General features: G+C 37.9%; 1 protein-coding gene across 3 annotated transcripts; it reads left to right on the plus strand.

Annotated features, from left to right (window-relative positions):
• Positions 1-2,471: 2,471 nt before the first annotated feature.
• Positions 2,472-14,037, plus strand: LOC107099578 (angiopoietin-related protein 2-like). Of its 3 annotated transcripts, XM_015397763.1 has the most exons (6): positions 2,473-2,700; positions 2,782-3,021; positions 8,657-9,561; positions 11,348-11,541; positions 12,638-12,908; positions 13,002-14,037. In XM_015397763.1, exons 3-6 carry the CDS (start codon positions 8,682-8,684, stop codon positions 13,199-13,201), a joined length of 1,545 nt encoding a protein of 514 aa, XP_015253249.1. In that variant the 5' UTR covers positions 2,473-2,700; positions 2,782-3,021; positions 8,657-8,681; the 3' UTR covers positions 13,202-14,037. The 3 variants fall into 3 exon arrangements, with proteins under 3 accessions (XP_015253250.1, XP_015253249.1, XP_015253248.1); XM_015397764.1 differs by lacking the exon at positions 2,782-3,021 and having other exon boundaries at positions 2,472-2,700; XM_015397762.1 differs by having other exon boundaries at positions 2,473-3,021.
• Positions 14,038-17,600: the final 3,563 nt, after the last annotated feature.

Consider the following 17,600-nt stretch of genomic DNA (forward strand, 5'->3'; position numbering starts at 1 on the left):
TTTGAGTACTATTGGGTAGAGGGCAAAGTTGTGACTCTGTAGGTTATCTATGAGTCTAGTATGGAATTTGGGACTGACAAAAAACAACTGTGAGTTCATTTGATCTAATATATATATTATGCATATACATAAATGATCATTTAGACGGTATAAGTACATGCATACATATATTAATAAAATAAAGCCTTTAAGAAAATTGTTTAATTTATGATAATTTTCAGACTCCGCAAATGAACAGCAGATGATTAAAACTGCTTGGTAAACCGCTGGCTCACCAATCCCACACCTACAAAAGATCTACAGATGCATCGAATCCAAAGGGCCATAAAGATCCAGGACTAAACTGAGAGACTTACTTTCTTTGGATGAAGAAAGAAAAAAAAAAAAACACTAGCACACACCCATGTTTGGTTTTCATGTTTTAAGGCTTGTCTTTGAATTCTGTTCACATGGTCTACCCTGGCCCTTACCCTGCACCTAACCATTATCAACAAATACCTAAACCTAACCTAAAACACAAGAGAAGAACTTCTTTTCAAGGGACGTGTAGGTCAACCAAATGCAGCATATTTAACAAAAATTAGCCTTACATTGTACCCACAAGGTAACAAAAACAAGTCCACACATCCACATACATGACTTAATGATCTTTTGCACCAATATTATATATTATACAAACTATTTATTAGTAAACATATCTTAACAGTATCTTAATTACAATAATGTTGATTAAAATACATGATGTCCAATTCTTTTTATGTTAGATGAGAGAAGATTTTCCTTTTCTTAACATATTTGTTTCATGAGTCTATATCATAAAAACAGTAAGTACTGCACAGAATTTCTGTCAATACTTGGTCTTATTGTCTGCGATATCTATAAAAATATCACAGCTATATGAATTAATAACAGGAGGTTCTTTCTACGTTACACAAACTGCACTGAGCTGCTAAACAAAACATAAGAACTTCTTCAATGTAATGCTTCATTTTTGGTAATTTTCTCATATTTATCATAAGCTCTAGAACAAAGGTACAACAATTACACATGACATCTTTGGAGAAGGCATAATTTTCTGAAATAATAAGACATGAGCAATTGGCACAATTCCCTGTTTGCATGAGCACCAGCTGCAAGACACCAGCTTGGCATTCGTAAGCCGTTTCATCCCTTTAATTCAAAGAAAAAGGACACAAACTATGAATTAAAGTACCTGATATCAATCTTCTAAGCAGAAATGGTGTAATGCAAACACAACTAAGTACTTCCTCTTTGTCTTTTATAAGCAACCAACCACTTAGAGTTTAACTTTATGGAAGAAGACATAAAATTCGACATCTGTAACTTATTTACTGTTTATACCCTGTAAGGAAGAATCACGCATCCTGTGACTTCTAAAACAAGCCCTGAAATATAATGCTGCATTTTATTCATCACAAAGCCACAATAAAACACTGGAGCTGATGTTTGCACAATAATTTAGTGAAAGCTGAGTAATAATTTGGAACGTGACAAAACCCTTCAGGGTGTGGCACGGTTAAACCTTTTATTTATTCATCGGAACATTAAATAAAACATAAAAGAAACTAAAAAGCAAGCATCAAGCTGCCCATTGGTTGCTTCTGCAGGCTAAAGTGAAGCAATTTAATTTCAGAGAAGCAGCTAGGAATAATTAAAAACTTATTTTTGAAGTTGTTATAATTCCTCTGTAATTTTGCTTCTGAAGTATTTATGACTCCTACACACACATGAAAAAACGTGCTTAAGACAACAATACAACAAGAGGAAAACAGCAAAATGATAGATGATCCTGAGAGAAGCAGGATGTGCACCAACATAGCTGTTAAGGCAGGAAAAAAAAGGGGAAAGAAATCTTATTAAAAACAGACTAAATAGGACAAACAGACAAGAAAACCAAAAGCCAAAGCATAGCGTGAGAAATTTGGAGATTGCTGGCATAACTGACAACACTCCACTGACGTGTTTCATATCCTCATATCCACCAAAACACATGGACACAAGTGTGCAGTCCTGCTTTCAGAGTAATGATGTAATCATTCCCTTGGAAGTTTCACTTCAACGTGAAGACAAGTAGCCTGTTTCAAACATCTCACCTCCAGGCTATAAAACCCAGGTCAGCAGTCACAGAACCAGACCAGATCTTAACACCTGGCTCTGCTTCCAGCCAATGAGTCCTCTCCGGACAAGTGGGCAATGCACCCAGTGAGGGTCTGGTCATTGCAATGACACATGTGCCTTTAACCACAGCAACCTCGACAGAAATAGTAGTGATGATCGACCAGTGGCAAGGGGGCAGGGGGCTGGAAATTTGAGTAGAGTGTGTGTCTGAATAACTTGTGTTGTGCTTGCTTGTGGATCTCCTTTGTACCATGGGGAGGAGGGGTGGAGAAAACTGGCTGCTGCTTTAAACAAGAATGTGTTCATTTTGGAGGGGGGGGTTCCAGGCTTTGCCCGGGTGAAGCACTGCTTGAGTATTTTTCATCATTTAAAAGAACCAAGGAGGGAAGGAGTGAGAGAGGTGCAGCGGAGAGAGACGGCCTCTTGAAGCTATGAGGCAGAAGTGATGGATTCAGTCCACGGAAAAGTGACAGTCTTCTCCTAACCGGCCACAAGCAGAACACATCCTGCTCTGGACTCTCACTGTTTGGCAGGAAAATAACCACCAGCATCAAACTAAAGGTACTCATTGTCTTTTTTTTTCTCAGACAACAAACTTTTCACTGGGATTTTTGAACAGTTTATTCAATGTTTGCCAAACAGTTTCTTGGAGATTGGGCTACTGCTGGGCAAATGCAAGTATTTTAAGAAGAAAGTTGGAATGGACTAAGGTGATAATAGCTGAGCAGCTGGACCGGGACAGAGAAGAAAAAAAAAAAAAAAGAGACGGCCCATGAGCGAAACTTTCTGAACTGGGATGAATTTCTACCAAGTGAATCTTCTCAGAACTCTCGCAGAAAGACAAAGCAGCTAAGAGCTTCCTCAACACCGTGCAGCTGTCTTGTAAGCATTTATATTCTTTATTTGTTTCTTATTAGTTGGATTTATTTCAAATGTGGCAACAGAAAATTGACCACACTTGTAACAGGTGATCTCATAGGAAAAAAAAGATGATCTTCTTGCAGCTGATGCGTTAGAATAATAGAAAAAAGTGGTCTCATGATTCCCATCTTCTAAAACTACATGAAGTCACACCTTGGCTGAAATTCACACATTGAAATGGACTCAACTCACCGGCAGTAATGCAGCGTTTGTTATCTTACTCACTGTTATGAGCTTATTCCGGTAAACCCAGAATAACTTGAATAATGTTGGTTAAAACTTGACTGTCTAACTGAAAGCATGGGTTGGTGAGATATCCTCTCTGGAATGATGTAGTTTTGCAAATATGCTTGTAAAAAAAAAAAATCAACAAAGAGATTTATAATGTCTAGTTTACAGGAAAGAAAAACATAAAAAACAATAGATGATTTATTCCAATAAGTTGAAAAAAAGATAAGGTTCCAATGGCAAGCATTCACCGCTTCAGGATGTTCCCCTGCAGGCAGAAGGATAGAGAAGTAGGCAGCTGAATCACCTCTTTGTTTCTGTTGCCAGAGAAGTGTTTGGATAAAGGCGCTTTGAGGTACAATGGTGGAACTTATCGAAACTGTTCCCAAAGACCCTGGGCTTCCAACTCTCTGATTAGACCTAAGGCACAGAAGATTGCATTCAGGCAGAATGAGAGAGAGGGGGCTGAAGTGTCTATGTGTAACAAATGGAGCAGGTGGTTTGATTTCATTATGAAGAGTTACTGTCCAGGTAAAATAATAGCACAGATTGCTTAAACCCTACTCAAGTTTAACTCTGAATAAACGATTATTGGGTATCATGCAGGAGACCCCTCTCTCCAGAGCTGGCACTCACTTGTAGTGCCCAATAAGTGCAGTGTCCTTGTCTTTTCAGCTTCTGACGAATGAGTCATATCGTGTTGATGATGATGTGATTATGAAGCATTCATACAGAAAGTAGGACACTGGGACTGAACTAGGTCAGTTGAAATGTCTTATAGGTATGGCACGGATTGGAGAGGTTGTAGAGGGTCCGTCTACCACTGCCACTAACTCTCCGTATGAGCATGGCAGCTCACTCTAATGAGGTGATGAAGAATGTGAGGAATGCCATGTTCAGGCTTAAATGAGAGGGGCTGGGGTGAGAGATATGAGCCAGGCCGAGCGGAGCTGCCCACCTTCTAATTAATATGTGCTGAGCATGACCAAAAAGGCTTGAGCAGGCGGCTGATCAGAGAGGCGACGACCCACCCCCTGTGCCAGCCGCATCTAAAATGAAACGCGAGGAGTGGTGTAAACACAGACTTTTCACCTGAAGACAGTTTAACCAAAACATCTTGATTGGGAGCAGACTTTAACGAACAACGTTTGGGTTGCTAGTTGCATTCCAGATATAAGTTATTCGCTGTACACTTGTCCTGAAGCTGTGTCTAGAGCTGAGGTGCGTGATGCTTCAGCACCAGCTAATCACTGCAATTACTGGCTGGTCAATAGCAGCTTGTTTAGGCAAACCAATCCCGGGACAATCAAAGGCCGTAGGTTGTTAACAGCAAACAAGGAGGTAAAGGCTTTCTGCTGTTCCCTTCGGCAGGCGGTAGACAGGTTAATAACAGGCTGCCTCCGCCAGGACAGATGGGACTCTCTCCGTCCCCAGGAGACAAAGCCCAGCAAGTGTTGTTTTTCGAAAACACGCTTGCAGACATGAACATGCCACATATACTTACAAACACATATTTCATCACAAGCTGCAAACATGTTCCCCCCCATCTAACTTTGAAGTGTAGTCAAACCCATAGCAAGAGATTCCACGTTAACAATGTCTAAAACGGGACTCCTCCTCAGCAGAAGAAAATTACACGGCTTTACTCAGAGACAGACTCATGTTCCAGGGGAGAAACCACAAGAGGCACTGGCCAAACACACTCATCAACACATTACAAGGAACAAGAGCTGTGCTGCTCTATTATCCTGGTGCGGGATTATTTGTAAGCTACTATTACTGATTTGGTTAGCGACGCAACTATTTCAGGGATAACTACAACTATAACTGTGGCTACAATTGCATTGCCTTTGCAGAGATTATGTCACTGAGTGCAGGCTTTGCCAGCAGTTCAACAATTACTCAGGCTTTAAACACTGTGATGCCAAAATATTGCTTAGTTTAAAATTTGAATTACAGCTACATGACATTTTAATAGCCTAGTGACAAATGGCAAGAAATAATTAGTCCCACTGATGCTCTCCTTTATGCGAGCAGCCTCTCGGAAAGATGAATTCAATTCAGTTTATTTATATAGCGCCAGTTCACAGGACATGTCAATTTAAGGCACTTTACAGAGACAATCAGATCATACGGTCAGATTGGTTAAAGGTTTTTCTATCCAAGGAAAACCAGCTTAAAGGAAGAACCAAGCTTGGTGTAAAGGGCCGTCTGCTTTGTGCAAGAACAAAATCACTCCAGTTTAATCTTGCAGCTGTGAGGGCTAGAAAAAAACCTTCCACTTCTTGCGGAGAATGTATCAAGCTGAACTGCTTGTCGTTTAAAAAAAGCTTAATTAATAATATCACTTTGGTGTTACCATAATATTAATAGGTTTCAGTCTATGTTTAAGTCAATTATGAAATACTATCATTGCTATTAAAGTGATTTTTACAGGAAGCAAAGTTTAATACAAATCTTTTGACCAAACTTGCCAATCAGGTATGAATTCATTAAACGAGATACTCACAAGTTTCTACTCTTAACACCATCTATCTTCTTAAGCAAAACATATCCAAGTCTAGAATTTTTTTCTAAAACACATCAGTTTACATAATCTTTTGAGTCTGACTCAATGGATATTATTACTGCTTTTAATAACTGGATCAATTTATTGCAAGATTAGATAAATATTGCAAATTAGATTAAGTTTTCTGCACTAATCAAATGAATTGAACATAAATCGTTTTCTGCACTAGGGTCGCGTTTTTGCAGCATTTCTCCATGTATTTCAGCCTGGATTTAAGCCTGCATATTAGATAACAAAAACTAAACATCTCTGACTTTTTGTGGGCAATGTTATATTCTAAAAGTGAAGACCAATTTGAATGGCGTGAAAATCCGCCTGCAGTCACCACACTGCCATTTTTCTTATTTCCCTATGATTAGATTGCCTCTTTGTGACTCTGGAGTTGTACAGAACTCAGAAGTGGCATATTCCAACATGCAGCAGCTTTCATTCAGGTTGCTTCAATGACTCCTTCTGCTTACACAGCAATTACATTTGTCTGTGGCCTTTTTCATGTCTGTCAAGACCTGGTCATCATTAAATCCTCCAATTACTCATTTCAATAAGAATCATCCCTCATCTGTTTGAGTCCAAACACTCAAGTAGTTTGGACTATAATCTTTCTAAAAGTTGTGGGTTGTGTCAGTAGGGGCGGTAAGAAGGAAAACCTGCTTCTAAAAAGACTGACATCAAAAGGGCAAGCCCTAAAATGTAATTAAATTAAGTCCAGTGGGAATCATGTTATAAAACAATCCTTTCTCCCCGATGTTTACATAACTGGAATCTTTTTTCCATGCAAGCACGTAATGTATTTTCTTTTGGAAGAGGCAGATGACCTGACTGAGGAAACACAATCGATATTTAAAACCGTCTGTTGAAATGCATCATCCGACGGTGTCTCAGCTTTTCCATAAGCAAAGATCTTCAGGCTTGTGAACAAACATGAATATTTGTGTGGAAAGGTCATCCTGTAGCAGTTTCCAGGGGTAATCAGAGCCAGCTCTAAGCAAAGCACTGTCCTAACAACAATGTATCTGATTAAAAGAGATCAACAAATGGTTTGGTAGAAAAAATATTATTCTTTCAAACAGCAGGTGTTGCTTTTGATAGCAGAGATCCTATCGAAACATGTCGGGCTCAAAGATAAATATTTTTAATAAACTCCATTTTTGGTCTTGTACATGAGAATAGTGCAGGCACAATAACATTTCTGCCTTGTCCAACATGTATGTCCCAAAAGACTGTTATGACATGGATAGTCAAAGCAGCCACTGTTGAGCTCAATGGGACATGTGAGTAATTTCCTCTCTGATTATGTGGTTTCTGGTTTTCCAAATCTTCAGAGTGCTGAAACCTGCTGAAGTTTAAATGTTCGTATAAAGTGCTTCTGTGTTTGGATGTTCGTCAAAATAAAATAAAGAAATCGGCATATCTTGACATAAAAACACGTGTTTTCAATAAGAAAACCAATGAATACTCTCACTAATTTCAAACAGTTATGAGCTGCTATGATATTCTTTCAGCATGAAAAAAATACCTAAAATTTAGTATCTAACAGCATCAAAACAAAAATATACAATAGACAATTGACTTCTTATTTTTACCTAAAACAAAAAGGCAATAATTATTCCTCCTGGTGCATATTTTCTATTATAATAATATTACAGGTAATATGGTTTATTCTTATTTGCTTTTAGTTTTAGATGTGTTTGAATGTGGTCTTGTTCAATTATAAAAAATAATTATAAAACAAATATAAAAAGCTCATATTAGCTTGTTAATTAGTTGAGCTATCTGCTCCAGTAACTAGCCTGCAGTCCACTTCTTAACACACATTGCTTAGAGCTTGATAATTTCAATTTTGAAACTGTAGTCAAAGTTATTTGCGGTCAGGTAATTTCTTTGTGTTTTAATGACCACAGTTATCTCCAGATGACAGATTAGTATTTTTGGCAGTATGCTAAAATTATAGTAGACATTTTTTGAAATGACTGATTAGCAGTGACCTACACATTTGTGGTATAACCAGCATTGTTAGTTTGCGCTCCATAAAGCTGCAGAAAATTCAATCTACTTTTCCATGCTGGCGTTTCTTTTATTATCACACAAAAATATTTTTAAACAACAAAAATAGTATGAGGGAAAATGTTGGCACTTTAAAAAAGTTTATAGGTGGTCTATGCTTATGCCACATTTACACTACCCCTCTGAAACCGAGTTTGGACCGAGCTTGGTTCTTATGACCATTTACATATCATGCTTGCACTGATCTTCACCATCGGTGGTCCACGATACTATAGCTCTCAAGGTGGGAATTATGCAAACAAAAATGGCGGCCCCCATAACATTCAGGAACTTATGTGCCTGGATAGCATCCTCCTCCCAAATTTCAAAGAGGGCCTTGTTATTGGCATCATCCCAGGTCTCAGGTTTATTGGTAATAGGCTGAGAAGTAGTTTTTGTTGTGAACAGGTGAAGAGATCTGTGAATTGCAAAGCCGGACACGCAAGAAAACCAGCGAATTGAGTCAGCTGACGGTAAATAGAACCAAATATCAGAGAACCGAGCCACTGTTGAACTAGTACTAGATTTAGCGTGATTCGGTTGTGTCTGCCTCGGTCCAGTTCAGTTGCATTCCATTTACACTTCACAGTTATGCCAGTTAACGTGCTCGGACCTGGCATGGTTTTAAAAGGGTATCGTAAATTAGTATAAAATATTCAAGACCTTTTCAATATAAGAGCATGTGGGACTAATAGTGGTATTACAGTCTTAAACTAACATTTGTGTTAATGGTCTTTTCCTACCAATTATCTTCAGGTTTTGGTGATTCGGACATAAACACATGGAGCCCCCTTCAATGGTCCTGCTGGGGGTACTTCTGGTTTTTGGACTAAGTTGTAGAGTCCAGCAGACACAAGCAAGTCTGTCTGACAGTAGCCAAGGCAAGCATAAGACCCAGGAATTTGGGAGCAGCGAGGATGATTTGGAAAGAGAGTTTTTCTATGCTGGTAGAAGCAAACGTGCTCCAGCTGAACAGCCACAGGACAAGTGTTCCTATACTTTTATTGTGCCTCAGCAAAAGGTGACTGGAGCCATCTGTGTGAACTCCAAGGAACCCGAGGCTATGATGGAGAATCGAGTTCACAAGCAAGAGTTAGAACTGCTGAATGTGGAGCTCCAGAAACAAAAGAGGCAGATCGAAACTTTACAGCAATTAGTTGAGGTGGATGGGGGTATCGTCAATGAGGTCAAGCTCCTACGAAAGGAGAGTAGAAATATGAACTCCAGGGTAACTCAGCTGTACATGCAGCTCCTCCATGAGATCATCAGGAAGAGAGACAATGCTCTAGAATTAGCCCAAATGGAGAACAGGATCCTTAACCAAACTTCTGAGATGCAGCAACTCACCAGCCGCTACAAAGATCTTGAACACAAATACCAGCATTTGTCTTCCCTTGCCACAAACCAGTCAGCTTTAATTGCCATGCTGGAGGAGCAGTGCCAGAGCCGACCCCCTCCCCGTTACGTTCCTGTCTCCCAACCACGACCTCAGCCTCCTCCACCACCATCTCCACCTCTCAACAGGCCTTACCAGCCACCTCTCCTCCCAAGAATAAACAACCCAATCAGCAATGAGATCCAGAGTGACCAAAAGTCTCTCCCACCCCTTCCTACGATGCCCGTTGGTACTCACAGCCCATCTACCACAAACAAACCATCTGGTGAGTAGAATGAAGCCCAAATTGAACATTTCTATCAGCCGCTTTTTTACAGTTTCTATTTTGAACACGAGTTAAAAACAAGAGCTTGTGTGTCTGAGCTTCTAAATTGCTATTCATGAGACAATACCAGCCGCTTGACCCCTTTTTTCAGTAAGAGCAATTTAAAAGTGCCCCAGAAATTCCCAAACTCAAAAGGCCCGGTTGCAAGAATAGACAAACTGTCCGTTGTATTTTTTAGATGCATATCTCTTAAATGCCATGGCTAAACCTGCAAACAAACAAAATAAACTAGCAAGGCACAGATGTGTACCAACATGAATCGCTGGCCCCAGGTCAAATGAGTTTTTAAAAACACATGTTGGTAGATTTTAAAACCGATGTGAAAGGTGTTTTTCATGGTCTATTACTCTCCCCTTTCATTTGAAAACTACGCTTTGTAGGAAAACCAAGAGGAAAAAGTGCACACACAATTTCCTTGATAACTACTGGGTGTTTTTTTGTTGACATTTCACACTAATGCTTACCATGAGAATGGCAACCTTTGAATCGACCGTTTGAAACTAGACGAGTCATTTCTTGCCCAGATCCATCATGCTAACACCCGAAAACCCTACGCAAACCCATAACACAAACAGAGAGCTGTATGCCAAGCAGGAAAACACAATGCAGAACGGAAAAGATGGATGAAAGGGGAACAAAGCAAAAATACAGCAATGCAGAGGGGGTGGGGTAGGTACAGAGATACACAGAGTAAGTGATGTAATTTGTTCCACTTGCACCAGGCAGGAATCAGTCATATGTTCCACCGAAAGCAGAGGCTTTATCAGGCAGAACAGAGCAGGCCAGGACAGGGCAACTCTCTGACTTGTGTCTGCTCAAGACAGACATTCCTGTGAATAGATGGGTGAGCAAAGGCCAAAAAAGAAAATTATCATCCTGAGTCATTTTTCTAAACCTAAAACAATCTTTGCAGCAATCATAGGTGCCATAAGAGGGTTTTCCCAAACTTTTAAACTCAGTGTTTTGTTTCATTCACTGCAGACAATTGGTATATCCCCCTCAAGGCTTTTCCTCTTTGTTTGACCTTACTTAAGCCATTTCTAATTCCTCTAACTGTATTTAAACACACTGTAAACACTGCCAGTTGGCATCCAACACCAGTGAGATATCTGGAAAACATAAACACTTTCAAAACACATCGTTGCCAGGGAGCTAGTTCCCATTTGGGGTTTTCTACATATGAATAGAATTATACTGGCACTCACACAAGCAGATTTCGGTAATTTTGCTAAAGTAATAAGCCTTAATTATAGTAGCTAAAAATGATATAGTTCCCATAAACTATTGTCTTCCATTGCAGTATGTTTCTCTGCAAAGAGCATGATGTTAAACCATAAAAAGGACACCTGTAAATGATCTAAATAGAAATCAGCAAGTGAAATTACGTAAATGAAAAATGTTTGACTATTAATCACTGTACATTTCATGATGGAAAAATGCTGCTATCATTTTTATAATTCATTCAGTAATCGGGACTCCCTTTGCCCTTTTGCCAGTGTTTCTCTTGGCTGTGCAGCCCAGCAGGCATTTCCCTTACAAAAGAAGCAGCCAAAGTCAATTTCCCTGTTATAACAAGAACCTTTGTTGAAAAATGGGATTCCCTAAGCAAGAGAGCAATATTCTTTGTGTCACTTTCACTTCCTTTCTTTGCTAATCCTCTAACATGCTTTTCAAATGATGGAGTTTTACATGGTGCTGATATTTTGCTTGAAATCTGCCCGATAAGGTCCTTTCAGGGACTGTCTGCAGGCACTTGAAGATGGCCACACTTCCAGCGGCATGTACCTAGTGAAGCCAGAAAATGCCAACCGTCTCATGCAGGTGTGGTGTGATCAGAGACAGGACCCAGGCGGCTGGACGGTTATCCAGAGAAGGCTGGACGGCTCTGTCAACTTTTTCCGTAATTGGGAGACGTACAAGGTGCGGCAACTTCACACCAAATCAAAGCGCTTGTAGTATGCAGACAAGCTGGAGACTTTTGAAAGGTGTTTTGACATCAACCAGATGTTTACAAGTTCAACTAATGAACAGATGATTGTTAAGCCTTTAAGCGTCTAATGTTGAAGGAAGCCAAGGTGCTCTGTGAACTGAAAAAAATGGTCTCAAAATAGGTAAAATATTTCTTAAATAAAGTGTATTTAATCTTAATTTGGTAAATAGGATGATTTGCCAATGGAATTAGTATCTTTACTCTTAAAATGAGATTATTAGATCATATGGGTTTGAAGTATGAAAATGCAGTTGTTTTTTCTCATTTTAAATGTAAATTGTCTTGTTCCATTGGCAAAGTGTCTCACTTATCTCCTCACTTCAAGAAAAAATGCACTTATTTTGAGAAAAAAATTACTTATTTAGATTTAAATTTTTTGCAGTGTGAGGATTAATTCTTCAGATTTTCTCATTTGAAATAAGATAAAAGAAAAAAAAAAAACATATTTTAATCTAAAAATAAAAATATGTCTCATTGACTTAAAGAGGAAGATAATGGCCAGGAAGATAATCCAATTTCTTTGGTTTTGGTTTTACTTGCCTTTAGGAACTATTTTACCTCAAAATCAACCATTTACAATAGCCTTTATTAAATTTTTCATCAACGCACCAACATATTTATATTCAGAACAAATGAAAATACCTTTCAATAAAAAAAAAAAAATGGTCATCAAGACGATTGCCTCCCCAATTGAAGGCACTGCAAATCCACTTTACTGTACAAGGGCATCCTGATGAAAGTAGTTAGAAAGCTTTCAGATTGCTGAGTTTCTCCTTAGTGAATCCTCCTGCTTTCCAATAACAAAATAACTGTGGAAACTTGGATAGCTGTACTCTACATAAACTTGACCTGAAGGGTCCATTTATAATAATGTTTCATGTCGATAAACAATAGAGCCGAGAGTCAAGACTACCCCCAGAGCATGAGCGATGGACCGGGAGCATCCCTGTAGACATCTAAACATGCATTGCAAGGCTCAATGAAAATGATTCTTGGTTTCTCTAATTATGTTTTCTTGCTCCACAGCAAGGATTTGGCAATATTGACGGTGAATACTGGCTCGGTCTGGAAAACATCTACTGGCTGACAAACCAGGGAACCTACAAGCTGCTCGTCACACTGGAGGACTGGTCCGGGAGGAAGGTGTTTGCAGAGTACGCCAGTTTCCGAGTGGAGCCTGAAGCAGATTATTACAAACTCAGAGTGGGCCGGTACCACGGCAATGCTGGGGACTCTCTTACCTGGCACAACGGCAAACAGTTCACAACACTGGACAGAGATCATGATGCATACACAGGTAAAAAACAAAAAAATCAGCTTTTGAAATGGTTGCATTAAAAATTTGACTTAGTTGAAACAAAATTGTTTTGTTTCTCTTATTTTTTTTCAGGAAATTGTGCTCACTACCAGAAGGGAGGGTGGTGGTACAACTCTTGCGCACATTCAAATCTGAATGGAGTTTGGTACAGAGGAGGACACTACCGCAGCCGCTACCAAGATGGAGTCTACTGGGCAGAGTTCAGGGGAGGAGCCTATTCCCTAAAGAAAGTCGTCATGATGATCCGTCCAAACCCCAACACCTTCCACTGATCAACACAGGGACACACACGGAACAGCATTTCTCATCAAACCAAACTCTTGCCATCATTTCCAACAGACCGCAAACAAAAAAAACCTGATCCTGAAAGTGCAATATTGAAATATCAGGGTGATAGTGCTATCCCTAAAAATGTTATAATTGTTTTCTTTTATTTGTTTGTTTTTTTATCTCTCTCTTTTTTATATGGGACATGTAAAGAATGCTTATTGCTCAGGAGTTATTTTTGATTGCATCTTGGAGAGTGGGTGGGGGGTTTAATGTTCTTTCCTTTTTTGGTCTAAGTAGCTCAGTATTATGAACCCTACAGTTATCTTCCTTACATAGCAAGTGAACAAGGTTGACACAGGAAATATTTCCAGTGACTGTTCTTTCATGTCATGCTACAATAAATGTGTATTTTGTTTCAAACTGTGTAGATTTCAGTGACACTACAAAAAATGGTTGAAAATAAAAACTATCTCATTTATTATTGTTAAAGTCAACACAGCAACGTATTTGTAACATTTATTCAAGAAACCCACAAATTGTTATGCAACCATGAAAACAGTCTCTCATTGGTTTAAAATAACAAAAAGTATGAAAAATCTAATTACTTCCATGTTTTCTAAAGGTTAATCATTATTTTTTTGGTACATGCTATGAAATTGTTAATTGCTTGAGCAGGTGTTTAAAGTTGCTTGTATTCAAGCACTGTATTTACTGTATAAATGTTACGGTTTGTTGATGCCAATAAATCCAACATTATGTGTCTGTACATAGGAAAATTGTAATATAATGTATGTAAAGGTTATTTCATAATTAAGTTGCAATAAAATATGTACATATCTTGTGCTTATCCTTATTTTAAACCGCACCAGAAAAATAAGATCATTCAAACTTTTTAAGCAGGTTTCTCTTTTGAAAGATTACGATAACATTCTTTACCTAAACCGCCTGAATTAGTCAGGAGTTAATGATTTTTTAATTTTTTTTTTTTTAAATAAGAATAATAAATAAATAAAAAGAAGTTAATGATTTTCTGGCAAAATAAATTAATGATACTAAAGAGAGATGAATACCTTCCTAAGTCACTCTTTGAAATATGACAATTTTTTCCTCTTTATCTTATTTTTGCTCTTGAATTTCATTGCAAATTAAAATAAACCAAACCTTAAAAGCTTTTTGTGACTCTTCATTTTATTTTTGAGGCACCAAAATGTTAGTGTGTAAATATACCTCAAATATTTCTAAAAACCTTTCAAATGTCCTTAAATTTGCTTGTATATTAAAATTTTTTATCACATTATTGTATTTTCTTTTCGTGGAAGATTCTGTATTTTCAAGTTAAATATATAGTTGTTATTCATATCTCATTAATTTTTTACCAGTCAGCAAAGTAAAGGTTATTAAAGAGAAATAAGCAAAAAATCCAGCTAAGGGAGCTTTAACACCTGAATTAGAGGAGGAAACTTAGTGACTTTTTTACCAAAAAAAATTACTATAATATTTTTTTTTACTAGCAAACAAATCATACTGTATATAGTTCTAAGAATGTTGTTGGGGTTATGAAGTTTTGTTTCACGACTTTCAAGAAGGTTATTTTCTAACACGTTCATTGTGTTGTTTTGTCTGTTATTCATTGATTGGAATAGATCAATTCTAACTTCATCAACTTTTACTGCTTGTGGTGAAATTAAAGTTTTGTTGCCTATTCATAAAATGGATCTCGTCCAAAAATTCAAACGCAACAACCGACGTGTATTTCTGAAACAAAGATTCTCCAAATGTCAAGTCAGACACCTTATTTTTCCTACATCCTAAAGTTATGTTCTCTAGCTGAGTTGAACTGATCCAGGTTAGAAAACATGAATATAAATTATATGACATTAGATTTTTTTTAATATACAAATTGCACACGTAATTGCATGTCCTCAAAAAATGTCATGCCTCCAACATTCTGCTCCTAAGTCTATACATTCTCAAATATCAAATTTAGCATGACTGATTAAATATGACAGGCCAGTAAATCTAATGTATTCAACAGTTGCTTCGACTGACAGCCTAAACCCTCTGTAATCCACAGTTTGTCAGTGTGACAGGAAAATGACTTAACATTGCAATGAACCCATCACTATTAATACCATATTCTGACAGCAAACCAATGCTGAAACATTTGTACAGTATTTAATGTATATATACTTTTAATAGGGAGACACCAATATGCAAAGAACGCTGAACGGAGTTCAAATTCCAGGTCAAAATGAACCGTGTAAGGCTTTTGAACAGGGAAATGTGGCGATGCATTGTTTTGTGGCTGTAGTAAAAACCCTTTATCCAGCATTAAACTGACAAACAGTGGCTGTTAGACGGAGCTGAAAAGCTTCTTTCCACATGTCACAGAGGCTTTAAATGGGACAACTTAAGTCTTTGAATAGGCCTCCTGTCATTCTTGTCAGCAGTGTCTTTTCTTCAACAGAACATGAATGAGTTGTTAAAAGGCAAGCAGTATAAAGTTCTTCCGTCTTACCAGATTGACAAACACCCAAGGTCTGCTTTCTCAATCAATTTAATGGCGGTAAAAAAAAAAAAAAGCACTATTTCATTGTCTCCGTAAACATAGAGGACAGACTCTTTGGATGCCATGCAAGTCTGAAGACTCACCACAGTGGAAAACCTTGAGTAAGGGTGGACTGTTCCGCTCCCACTCTTCAACCAACATGGAAAACCTTGAGCTGACATACTGCTCTCTCAGCACAAAAGGAGCCCACATTTCCTGAACCTTCAAACCTGGCCCTTTCAATGAGCCTGCATTGTTGTGTTCCATCTGTTAAAGTCTGCATACTTGAACTTTTAGTAGAGTCTTTTTTTTTTTTTTACTTTCCTGTGCTCTCAAAATGTCTGTTTTACTTCAAATGTAGTCACACCAGAGATGACCACAGTTCATTTTACTAGGAGCCTTAGTCACAAACTTTTATGGATATCAATGAAGAAAACATCTGGCAAGGGACGAATGATGTCATATAAATAGGAATTTACAGTTTAATATGTGAATTAAGTGCAGTCAATGCACTATGAAAAGAATAAATCCCTTTAAGAAAAGGATCCAGAAGCTACCGTATATTTGAACCTAAAGATTAAAAAATTTGGTTTCAGAAATAGTTAGAAGTATGACCAGTAGCTGTGGGACCTGTCATTGACCTCAGATTCAGAAAATATTAAGTTAATAGTATTTCTTTGGAGTTTTTAAACTAAATATGGCTCTCATTTAAGCATTAAACAATTAGACCCGTAAATATTTTGCAGCTACTTCTTTTTCTGAGCTGTCTTTAAAGGCACCATGCACAAATGCATGCCAATGCATAAGTTTGACACAGACATTGCTGAACGTGAGCATCGGAATAGTTTTTTCACACATAATGTGTTGTGTAACATTGTTTGCAAATTAGACATAGTAGCTAAATGATTACAAGATCAAAAATGCTCATATAGGCTATCAATATGTTCAATTAGTTTATAATTTAAATGGCTGCTACCTCTGTTGCATCAGCTGGTTATTTTGTTCTTGGAATTAATCTAATCCTCTTTAATTTCTTAGAAAACATCATGTTCAAGCTCTACACAGATAGAGGAGAGCCAGGAAATGAAACAAATCTATGGAATTAAAGTGACTTTTATGTTAAATGCCACAACACTTTTACAGATTCTCTTCCTTATTACATCTAAAAATTTTGCTTTCAACATTTAATTATGTTTTTTTGCAATAATAGAAAGAACAGGAGATGGACCAGAGGCCAAGAACATAGTCCACCATGCAAGGTCTGCACAGGTAAATAAAGAATAAAAGTAGCTGAGAAAAAAACAAAACAAAAGCATATGTGTGTTAATAGTTAGCTTCAGGTTAAATTCCTCTGCAATTTTTATTTCAAAATGTTGCTTTCCCCATTCTTTTTCATTTTTTCTTGTTATAATAGAGCAGACTCACGGAGGAGATTGACCATAGGCCAAAAGCAGCGAGGTCTGCTAATCTAGGAATAATCTAGAAAAAACAAACAAAAATGTAGACATTTTTTGCACACTTATTAAAAAAAGAAAAACTTTAATATTAAATGGTGATAAGTATTTAGACTGTTTGCTCTGATACTCCTATTTAACTCACATACTGTCCATTTCTTCTGGTCCTCCTTGAGATGGTTCTGCTACTTCACTGGAATCCAGCTGTGTTTAATTAAACTGATTGGACTTGATTAGGAAAGGCAAACACCTGTCTATATGACCCCCGGCTCACACCGACTCCGGTCTTACCGTTGCGGTGCGGTGGGTGCAGCGCCGCAGAGATTCCAAGTCATTAAAAAGACGTAAACCTCTCTCACCGGCTGCTGAGCTGTCCGGCTGCGGTTACCGAGACACTCC

Source organism: Cyprinodon variegatus, unplaced genomic scaffold (genome assembly GCF_000732505.1).
Source record: "Cyprinodon variegatus isolate N-32 unplaced genomic scaffold, C_variegatus-1.0 Scaffold885, whole genome shotgun sequence".
NCBI classification, from domain to species: Eukaryota; Metazoa; Chordata; class Actinopteri; order Cyprinodontiformes; family Cyprinodontidae; genus Cyprinodon; species Cyprinodon variegatus.

Coding starts and splice junctions, on each gene's coding strand:
- LOC107099578 (XM_015397764.1), top strand. CDS start 8,682: ATGGAGCCCCCTTCAATGGTCCTGCTGGGGGTACTTCTGGTTTTTGGA. Junction 9,562..11,347: donor TACCACAAACAAACCATCTG/GTGAGTAGAATG, acceptor CTGCCCGATAAG/GTCCTTTCAGGGACTGTCTG. Junction 12,909..13,001: donor AGATCATGATGCATACACAG/GTAAAAAACAAA, acceptor ATTTTTTTTCAG/GAAATTGTGCTCACTACCAG.